This window comes from Tachysurus vachellii, chromosome 3, assembly GCF_030014155.1.
Source record: "Tachysurus vachellii isolate PV-2020 chromosome 3, HZAU_Pvac_v1, whole genome shotgun sequence".
NCBI lineage: Eukaryota > Metazoa > Chordata > Actinopteri > Siluriformes > Bagridae > Tachysurus > Tachysurus vachellii.
Genome location: NC_083462.1, coordinates 16257539 through 16268861, shown reverse-complemented (window position 1 = coordinate 16268861; position 11323 = coordinate 16257539). Strand labels below are relative to the sequence as shown.

General features: G+C 39.0%; 2 protein-coding genes across 2 annotated transcripts in view; both read left to right on the top strand.

Moving 5' to 3' along the window:
- The window catches only part of LOC132842996 (protein TUNAR-like), a 1719-nt gene extending 1067 nt beyond the window's left edge, over nt 1-652 (top strand). Inside the window, exon 2 of the mRNA XM_060866033.1 lies at nt 1-652. This exon is cut by the window's left edge and continues 67 nt beyond it. Within this exon, the coding sequence (XP_060722016.1) occupies nt 1-122 (122 nt within the window). The 3' untranslated portion in view covers nt 123-652.
- A 1938-nt stretch (nt 653-2590) lies between these two features.
- LOC132842995 (uncharacterized protein C14orf132-like) lies at nt 2591-9933 on the top strand. Its single transcript, XM_060866032.1, has 2 exons — nt 2591-2750; nt 8288-9933. The coding sequence occupies exons 1-2, from the start codon at nt 2724-2726 to the stop codon at nt 8498-8500; spliced, it is 240 nt and encodes a 79-aa protein (XP_060722015.1). The 5' UTR covers nt 2591-2723; the 3' UTR covers nt 8501-9933.
- Nucleotides 9934-11323: the final 1390 nt, after the last annotated feature.

Sequence of the window (11323 nt, the reverse complement as noted above, 5' to 3'; positions counted from 1 at the left end):
ACGAGTCTCTGAAACAGAAGAGTGAGAGCAGAGAGGAGTCCATCCTGACATTCCTCGGGATCGCCTGCACCATCCTGAATCTCCTGGTCATCGTATTCGTCTACATCTACACCTCCCTGTGATTGAGGGAGGAGTGTGACCTGTAACCTGGAGACAGAGCGGTGTGTATGTTATTACACATCTGTTTCACCCACAGTGTTAGTGATGTAACGTACACGTCTGCTGCTCTCTCTGTGTTTACAACATCGCACACCTCTGTGGGGAAGACTCAGGAATATGTGTGACAATAATGTGAAAGCTGCTTCATCACAGCCAGAGAGGAAGATAACTACAACCAGTCTGTCCTACAGAGTCACACAATAAACACACACTTATTTTTGACTACATTTAAATTAAACACAAGCGAGTGACTAAACATACAAGAAATATAACAATAATTTAGTCACAAGTAAAACAAACACTTTTAACTAATAATCACTAATCTTAATGATTATTATTATTGTTATTATTAATAATAATAACAATAATAATAACAATAATAATAACAATAATAATTGTTATTATTATTGTTATTATTATTATTATTATTATTATTATTCCTAATATGAATGACATTAATAATAATTCAAGGCTTTGTTATCCTTAACATTTGTTTCAAATGCAGCATAGTAATAAAAAAATACCCCTTTATTTGTGACTGTACCTCTCTCTCTCTCTCTCTCACTCTCTCTCACACACACTCACACACACACACACACACACACACACACACATATTGAGTGTCAGCTGAGTTGAGTTGAGAACACAGTTGAGTGTGTGTGTGTGTGTGTGTGTGTGTGTGTGTGTGTGATTGATCCATCATCTCCCCAACATGTTTTTCGCCTCTGAAAATCACAGTTTGAATAATTGATGCGTTAACAAGAGCTCGACATCAGAGCTGCTGCTGAAAATGAAAAGAAAATATTTGGGGATGATTTATTTCAGGACAATTCATCACCCGTCCAGAGAGAGAGAGAGAGAGAGAGAGAGAGAGAGAGAGAGAGAGAGATAGAGAGAGAGAGAGAGAGAGAGAGAGAGAGAGAGAGAGAGAGAGAGAGAGAGAGAGAGAGAGAGAGACAGACAGACAGACAGAGAGAGAGAGAGAAAGACAGAGGGGACCTGCACACCCATTAAGGTCAGGAGCAATGTTCAGCTGGGGAAAGGGTCCCTCTTCTGCAGCACCAATCTCTCTGTGTGTTGGTAGTCCATCATGGTGTTAGGGATGATCTCTAGCAGTGTTGATTAACAACAGGCAAGGTCTGCAGTCCCATACTGTATGTACTGCCAGGTGCTCTGCCCTCAACAGGTCCACTCCCACAGTGTTCACCAGCTCCTGGAGAGTCACAATGCCTGAGGAGATGAGAGTCGTGGGACAGTGCAGGGACGGTCACACTGGAGATGTCCATGCACCCAACACCAGAGGCTCCCCTAGCAGCCAGTGTAATGTGTCACAGACTTTGTTTTGTTTTAAAAAGTCCACAATAAAAAAAAAACTGTTAATCCAGAAATGTCCAGCATTTCAGTTTCCAGTGGTGGATCCTGAGTGAGGTGAAGCTGTGACGAAGCTGTGAGGTGAAGCTCTGAGGTGAAGCTGTGAGGTGAAGCTGTGACCTATTCCTTTCCTATCCAAGCCTTAGTTCCTCTATTTCTAAAGGCCAGGTTCCCCTTTCCCCTTAGATCCTCAACATCAGAGTCAGCAGGTTCGTCCAGCTGGTCGAATGATTCGGCCGTCTCGCCCTACTCCCTACACGAGGCCTGTTTCAGCTGACCTTCTGACTGATTAATAAACTTCTTTTCTTGTTGACTCTGTCCTATTCCCATACATCTTATGTTAATATTCTGTAATGCATAATACTTTACTTTGGGGCATTCTCGAGTCTCAAGATTTTTTACAACAGTTTAAGGAGATTGCGTCAATGTTTTTTTATTCCAGCTGCTCAGACCTGATGAAACTGGTGGAACATAAACAGACAAGTTGAGAAATGAGATCAAACCTGGAAGCATTTTTAAAGGACGTTAGGAGAATGTGTGATGAACCTGATATAGATGTACTGTAAGAACATGTGTGGTATGAAGTGAAGTGCTTACTGAGATGTTCATCATTCTTTGTGCTTTATTATGATTGTTCTCAGACCTCAGGGTGGGGTTGTGTTTTATTACACTACTGAATTTCATAATAAAGGATTTAAAAAGGAAGGGAATAAGTAGAAGCTCATGAACATGCATAGATCCATAAACCCTCAGGAGAACTGTGAAGAACTCTGTGTGTGTGTACAGAGTGTGTTCATGTTTCAGTGTCTCTCTCTTCACCTTTCTCTGTCTGTTTCATTCGCTCTCTATCTCTCTGTCTCTCTCTCTGTTTCTCTCTCTCTCTGTCTCTCCATCTTGTTATCCCTCACCCCCTCCCCCGTCTCCATCTGTCTCTCTGAATCTCTTTATCTTTCCACCTCGCTCTCTCCCTCGCTCCCTCCCTCCCTCCTCCCCTCCTCTCTCTCTCTCTCTCTCTCTCTCTCTCTCTCTCTCTCTCTTTTGTTCCCTTCTTGCCGTTCTATGTTGTTGATCTGCATCATGGCTCTGTTGCTTCTCCTCCTATAATCACAGCTTTATCTCTCCGTTATCGGACTTGATATCTCCACCTCTTCCTCTTTTACCTGTTGGGCTTCTGCTATTTCTCTCTGTTCATCATGGATCTGTCCTTCATGGCAGCGCAGGTAAAGAGCACTTCGTCTATCTCGGGATATTTATGTCCAATAAAGGTTGTGTGTGAAGGCTCAGAGATCAGCTTGAGAATAATCTCATATCTGAGATGTTTTATTTCTGAACCCTGCTTTACTGTTAAACTGAGGAACACAGACGGAGCGAGAAACTCGGAGGAACTCGCCTTTACATACAGGACAAAGATTCAGGAGTTTATTGTCTTTATCTCAGACAAAAGAAATCACAGATCATAACCTCTGTGTGCACCTCGATCTTATTAATAATACTTGATAACAATAAATTTTAGCATTATTAAATTGAAGCTTGTTATAGCTGGGAATTGTGTCGATGAAATAATAATAATAATAATAATAATAATAATAATAATAATAATAATAATAATAATAATGATAATAATAATAATAAAACCAACCCATTTGTTTCATCTTCTTATTTATGAATGAATAACAGACTTGATGATGATGTAAGCATTGTGGGCGAGGCTAGTGATCTGTCTGGACAGTTCAGAGAAATCAGGTGCTGGTCTCGCTTGCTCTCTCTCTCTCTCTCTCTCTCTCTCTCTCTCTCTCTCTCTCTATCTATCTATCTATCTATCTATCTCTATCTCTGGGTTTTTTATCCACAAAGTGAGTAATTTTTTGTTTTGTGTTGTGTTCTCTCAGCTCTAAACATTCATCCCCTCAGCACTCGTCCCCTCAGCAGTCTCTCTTTATTCTCTCAGCTCTAAACACTCGTCCCCTCAGCGGTCTCTCTTTATTCTCTCAGCTCTAAACACTCGTCCCCTCAGCGGTCTCTCTTTATTCTCTCGGCTCTAAACACTCGTCCCCTCAGCGGTCTCTCTTTATTCTCTCAGCTCTAAACACTCATCCCCTCAGCAGTCTCTCTTTATTCTCTCAGCTCTAAACACTCGTCCCCTCAGTGGTCTCTCTTAATTCTCTCAGCTCTAAACACTCGTCCCCTCAGCGGTCTCTCTTTATTCTCTCAGCTCTAAACACTCGTCCCCTCAGCGGTCTCTCTTTATTCTCTCAGCTCTAAACACTCGTCCCCTCAGCGGTCTCTCTTTATTCTCTCAGCTCTAAACACTCGCCCCCTCAGTGGTCTCTCTTTATTCTCTCAGCTCTAAACACTCGTCCCCTCAGCGGTCTCTCTTTATTCTCTCAGCTCTAAACACTCATCCCCTCAACAGTGTCTCTTTATTCTCTCAGCTCTAAACACTCGTCCCCTCAGCAGTCCAGTGAGGGTGGTAACTTGTAACTGTGTGTGTGTGTTTTTCTGGATCATTATGTGGTACTTGTGCTACAGGGTTCTAAGACTGTAATTATTTCAGTTATAGAAATGGTTCTGTTTCTAATGATGTCATTACTTTAATTTGATGTATTAACTGTGATTTAGAAATAAGGTTTCTGTGGAGAACTTTAAGGTGGAGGTTTCAAATACACACAGAGCCATTAGCTTTAAAAAAAAAAAAAAAAAACAAAAAAAAAACAACAACTTGTTTTTAACCTTTATTTATTTATTTATTTGTTTGTTTGTTTGTTTGTTTGTTTATATTTTCTGCATTTGTAATAATGCTACACAGTTCACATTAATACTTTATTAACCAGCAGACATTAATCCATACTGTACCTGTGTGAAGTGCTGAAATAATAAAAGTAATATAAGAATTAAAAATTCTATATTTATTACTGTTTTTTAAAATTATGATGTGTTTGTTAAATATTTTTTATCCATTTCCTAGACATGTGGTATGCAAAAATATGCAAATTTATCCAAATGAATTTGGAAAAAACAGTTTTCTGAAAAATGCGTTGCTAAACATATCTAAACTAATAAATAAATATTGTCTTACTAACAACAACAACAACAAAACAATAATAATAATAATAATAATAATAATAATAATAATAAGAAGAAGAAGAAGAAGAAGAAGAAGAAGAAGAAGAAGAAGAAGAAAAATAAGAATAATAATAATAATTGTGTGCGTGTTTGTGTGTGTTTGTGTGTCTGTGTGTTTGTGTGTCTGCATGTGTGTGGCTGTGTGTGTGTGTGTGTGAGACAGCAGTATTAATTAAGATGTGTGATAACGCTGAGCTTCTTCTCCTATTGGTGAACTCTTGATGATTCACTCTGTGTTACTGTGTTTAATGTTACTGTGAACAGTCATGTGACCTGTCACTCAAACATGTTGTGGGCGGAGCTTCAGCAGAGTAACGTTATACTGCATTATTTCTGTAAAGATATATTTTTGTTGAATTTATTGTGAACAAATAATAATTAGATTTAATAATTCCTAGAAGACTAAAAGGAAGGTTTCTAAAGTTTCTTGGTATATGCGAAGTGTTTTAACTGGTTTCTCTTGGTTTAATATGTTTTTATATTTAAATAAAGCTTCCTGAAGGGTTTATGTTCTTCTGATGATCTGTTCTGTATGTTCAGACTTTATTTAGAATAGAACAGGCCTTTATTATTGCCACATACACATTACAGCTCAGTGCAATTCTTTTCTTCACATACGTCAAAGTGCAGGGGCAGCTATGATACAGCACCTCTGGTGCAGGGAGGGTTGAGGGCCCAACAGTGGCAGCTTGGCTTTGCTGGGGCTTGAACCCTGATCCTCTGATCAACAAGCCAGAGCCTTAACCAGTTGAGCCACCACAGCCTTCAGTGCCAGTGCCATTTTCTTTAATGGAACTGTACTCTATAGATAAAAGAAAAGAGAAGGGCATGATGTCACGGCTACATGACCGATGAGTAATACACTGTGCCGTTTTTCTCTCTTTTCTTTCCATAAACAGTGGAAAGTGTTTAGAGAAGAACATCAGTTACATCAGATACAGAAAGTTAAACAGATCCAGCTGTTTATTCTTTTGCTGATTTGTTGGGAATTTGTGTTGGAGCTTTGTGTAAATTTTTGAGGACAGAAAAATTAAAATGAATTAAATATTTATAAAGTTACTGTAATAATAATAATAATAATAATAATAATAATAATAATAATAATAGGGTATTAATATTCTGCATTTATTGTTTCCACTGATATCAGGATGTGCAGATGTTATGATCAAAACAGATGTTTGGTTTAAAACAATAAATAATCACAAATATCTGATTTGTTTTGGGATGAAAATGAATGAAAGATGTGAATCAGTTCATCCAGAGCAGATTACAGATTATAGGACTGTAAAACAGATTAAAGAACCAGATGTGTACAGGACTTAATGTGTAATTAATGAGGAACAAGGACAGAACTGAGAGATGGAGGACAGAGCAGAAGAAGAATGATGTCAGAGTTTCAGCAGACTGAGAGCTCTGAAGTGCTGAAGAGATAAATGTATGTTTAAGTTCTGATTTAAAAATGGAGCTGAGCTAATATTTGAGTGATGTTTCAGAGGCTCAGTGGGAGTGAAAACGATGAAGGTGGATGATCTCGCAGGGTTCTGGAGATGTGTGTATGTTGCGTTGTGTATCAGAGGAGCTGAGTGTGATGGAGTGTAGTGATGAAGGAGCTCACAGAGATAAGGAAGAGGTTGGGAGAAGGAGGATCTTAAGGGCTGTAAAAGGTCAGGAGGAGAATTGTGTACTGAGTCTGCAGGTATCCAGTGGAGATGATGTAAGATGTGTGTAATGAGAGAGGAGTTAGAGCAGCGTGTGATGACTCTATCTGCTGAGGTGTCTGATGTCTGGTAACGGCTTCGATATTACGCTCAGTGATTTTTCGATTAGTTTCGGATTGATAGTGACATTAATCTATAGCTAAGCTTCATTTGTTTGCTTTAGATACACAGCATGAATCTTCACATCAGTACAAGCTGACAACACTAACTCAGGTTAATTAGATCATTAAAGCTCTGATACTGCTTTGGATTTCTCACTTCGAGGACTGGGTCTAAAACTGAGGCACGTCTCAGTTACACAGGATTCTAACATTGAGTTTCAACACATTTCCTGTGGTTTCGGCTCCAGCTGTCTGTCACTTTTATCTGATTTAAAACACAGTCCACATTTTTCTATGCCTGATTTTTTCCAGGTTTAAAGTGCTGTTTGTGTTCAGAGGCAGTGACTCAGTGATTTTGTGACTCAGTGACTCATTGACTTTCCACACATGAGCACAACCATAATGTTTAGATTTAATAAAGCTCTAAATGTTTAACACTGTAAAGAGAAATATTGATGAATATTATTTGATATTTGATTCCGCCTGATAATCCACACTGAGCTGGACAGAAGTTTAAAGGAAACTCTAACAGTGTGGAATGTGGAGTGAAATCTTCTTACTTGTTGCTGTTCCCTGAACTCGTGGGTTTTAAACAGACTTGAGGTGACTGATGAAGTCGAACGTCACTGTGGAGTTTTTAGATTTGAGAAAGAAATTCATTGCGTAATCAGAATGTTTTTCTTTTCACTCATTCCTTTTTTTACTAATGAGTCGGGACACAATCCAAGCACTCAGCTAATGTGGAAGATCCAGCTGAAGGTCCATCAGTGGCCCTCAGGCTGTTCTGGGACGTGACCCTGCAACCTTTTGCTCACTGTACTGGAAGAATAACAGCTGAGTCACTCACCATGTGTCATGGTCAGGAGGTTCAGAGCTTTACTGAGGCATGTTTCTGTATCAGAGCTGCATCTGGTTACCATAGCGAGTGTGTGTCTGTGTGTGTGTGTGTGTGTGTGTGTGTGTGTGTGTGTGTGTGTGTGTGTGTGTGTGTGTGTGTGTGTGTGTGTGTGTGAAATAAAGACAATGTGACTGGGTGTTTCAGTGTAGGTTCAAATGAGCAGACTCATTACTGCCTCATTAGACTGTTTACTACCTCATCAGACTAAATACTGCCTCCACAGACTCATTACTACCTCATCAGACTCAATACTGTCTCCTCAGACTCAATACTGTCTCCTCAGACTCATTACTGCCTCCTCAGACTCATTACTGCCTCCTCAGACTATTTACTACCTCATCAGACTCATTACTGCCTCCTCAGACTCATTACTGCCTTATCAGACTATTTACTACCTCATCAGACTCATTACTGCCTCCTCAGATTCATTACTGCCTCATCAGACTCATTAATGCATCATCAGGCTGTTTACTACCTCATCAGACTCATTACTGCCTCCTCAGACTCATTACTGCCTCATCAGACTGTTTACTAACTCATCAGACTCATCAATTGGAGAGAATAAATCAAAGTGACAAAATTAAATTCATCACTACCAGGACAAAATTCACCTGTTTACAGACACACACACAAACACACACACAAACACACACACATTTTTAATCTGTGTATCAGTGGAGTGTATGCTGTGTGTCCCTGTAAACGAGCTGTTGGTCAGATCTGTTACCTTCTGACCAATCAGAGAGCAGGACTGTGATGAGTTAAATAACTGTATGTTAGTGATGATGGTCAGTGGAGAAGACTGGAGTAGATCCTCTCACTCTTCAGCCCAGTGTTGAGATTCAGGGAGTGACATGTGGGTTAAAGAGTGGAGGCACGGGTAATTCATCCCTGTCCTCTTCATCCCTCATCCTCAGATCCCTGTAATGACGGGCGCCTTCATGGATTCATCTCCAAATGATGACTACAGTACAGATCACTCGCTGTTCAACTCCTCGGCCAGCGTCGCTCTTCACCAGCAGGAGGCGCCACAGCGGGTTTCCCGCGATGCCATCTGGCTCTGGATCGCCATTTCTGCCACCATCGCTAACATCGTGGTGGTCGGAGTCGTCTACGCCTGCACCTTCTGAAACAAGGAACTTTGGGAAATGAGTGTAGGTTCGCACTCAACACCTTTGCACTGATCTTTTCTTTTTTATTTAAACACAAATGGAGATGTTTCTGGATTCATCTGATATTTTTTGTTGCTACAAAGCAATGGGAACTTTATTATTTTCTGATCAGCTGTCACACTTTATATATATATACAAGTACTTAATGTAAGTAGTAAGTTCAGCTAAATAAACACGGTTAATTAACACTCTGAAATTTTTACTCTACAGACCTGTAATGCTACAGACTGATGAATTAATCTGGATTAAAATCATAAAATGAGTCAGTAGTCACTTTGAATCCAGTCCAGGATTTACATCTGCTCCTTTCACACGAATCCTATCCTGATTAGAATCAGAACACCTTTCACTCATCTGAAATCTGATTTATATTCAAACATCATGCTCCAAACATCATGCTCCAAACATCAGACTCTAAACATCAGGCTCCACACATCAGGCTCCACACATCAGACTCCACACATCAGACTCCACACATCAGACTCCACACATCAGGCTCCAAACATCAGGCTCCAAACATCAGGCTCCAAACATCAGGCTCCAAACATCTGGCTCCACACATCAGGCTCCACACATCTGGCTCCAAACATCTGGCTCCACAACTCCAACAGGACCCTGAAATACACAACATTTAAAACTCTTAGCAAAGCAGCAACTGATATTTATTTATGTTAAGTAATTTGAAATTTTTTAAAAAATTTTAAAATCCTAGAACAGGGTTTGTAAACTTAAACACATTGTGCTGCTTGGAATAAATTTTCAAATGCTAGAAACTCAAAATAAATTCTTCATAAAAAAAAGAGAAAATAGTGAGCTTCAGATTTTCAGAAATAAAGCACATTCCCTCACACAACATTCATTTATTTATTTCTTTGTTTGCTTGTTTGTTTGTTTGTTTGTTTTACACACCATTGTTGAGATGGTTCTTACACACACACACACACACACATATTTCATTCTGTTAATTATTTTCTTTAATAGCTGATATAATAAGTTATGATGAATATCACACTACACAACATTACGCTAATATTGTACGGTAATTTATTTTGTTTGTTTATTGTTTACAAGAACAGGGTGTTGATTTTGTATATTTAATGTATTATATTTCTTTAACATTTTAACTATTTCTATTGTTGTAGTTTAAGTGCAATTTAGCTGCGAGGTTCTGACTATTTTTATGGCGCTGTAATGATTTTCTGTTCACAAAACAAACAGAAGAAAAACTTGTGTAAGATTTATGAATATTTTGTATATATTTGATATTTTGTCCTTTAGTAGGCTGAATGTGTATTTATGTATTTTCTGAAGCTTTAAATGTATAGAATACACAGAGTAATATTTTATCTTTTTGTCTCTGCTTCAGTTTGTTGATGAATTTTGATATAAAAATTAAATCCTCATTATAATCAAGTCTGTGGTGTTATAGTCTGATTTCAGTCAAGTTCATTGTAAGGCTTTATTTCGCCGCTGGAGCTGCAGCTGTAATAACATCCTGGGACCTGGGATTTAAACTCCTGACCTTCCAATCATTAGTCCCTCGTACTCCCTATGTGTGAGTGTGTGTGTTCTGATTATGATATGAACAGAAGGTGGTATGTGGTGTTGGTGTTTAATGTGGTGGTGTTTAATGTGGTGGTGATGTTTAATGTATTGTTGGTGTTTAATGTGATGGTGGTTAATGTGGTGGTGGTGGTGTTTAATTTGGTGGTGTTTAATGTGGTGTTGGTGTTTAATGTGGTGTTGGTGGTGTTTAATAACAGCTCTATCGTTAGAGGATCTTCAGCATATATTCTGACACTGAGGTTTGTTCCTTCCCCCAGTGTATTGTACAGGATCTCATACAGTGTCACGAGGAATCATCTTAAATAATCACACAGCTTTAGAAACCTCTGATGAAAAGTCGACTGCTCTTGTCTTACACACACTGTGCAAACAAACACACTGCAGTAACACTGAGCTCTTCACACAAAATGGTGAGGACTGTAGAGTGTGAGAGAGAAACAGACTGAGGCTGGATTTTGGGTCAGTTCTCTAATTAATAAAGTGATGAAAGTGGATGTGATGTAAGTGTTGGTGCTGTGTGACGAGACTGAACACCGCTGCAAGCCGTCTCGCCTCGGCACATTCACTTTGTGTCTCAACAATACAAAGACAGTGTGCTCTGCCTTGTAATGACTTTGCGGGAGAGGAGATGCCGGTCACCATAGCAACTAGAATGAATTGGCTCTCGTTCGGTCTACACACACACACACACACAAACACACTCACACACTCACACACACTGAGTGCCACTGGCTTTATCACAGCTGCTGAAGGTTAAATGTCACCGATATTATTATAAATATTAAATACTAAATATTAAACCTTAAATATTAAATTCATCACCAAGAGCTGTTTTAATTTCATCCTAAATATTATACATCATTCATAATAAAATCTAATATTTAAAAAATGATGATAAGTCTACGTCTAAATTCCTTCCTACTGCTTTTAGCCAATCAGAGCAATCCAGACTGCAGGGTTAAAAGCCAGTCAGATTGTTTCATGTTGTACTTACAGTGTTTTGTGGATTTCTAAATAGGAATCCACAATACACTGTAAGCACAACATGAAGTACAACATGAATCTGATTGGCTGTTAACCCTGCAGTGTGGATTGCTCTGATTGGCTAAAAGCAATTATTATTATTAGGGGTCAAGCCCCGAAGGGGCGTAGACACCTATTGTTATAGTTACTTTTCTTCTTCTTCTTCTTCTTCTTCTTCTTCTTCTTCTTCTT

Bases quoted from the DNA above. Each gene is read 5' to 3' on its own strand.
- LOC132842995 (XM_060866032.1), top strand. From the start codon at position 2,724: ATGGATCTGTCCTTCATGGCAGCGCAG. The intron at 2,751-8,287 runs GTAAAGAGCACT...CCTCATCCTCAG, and splicing joins TGTCCTTCATGGCAGCGCAG to ATCCCTGTAATGACGGGCGC.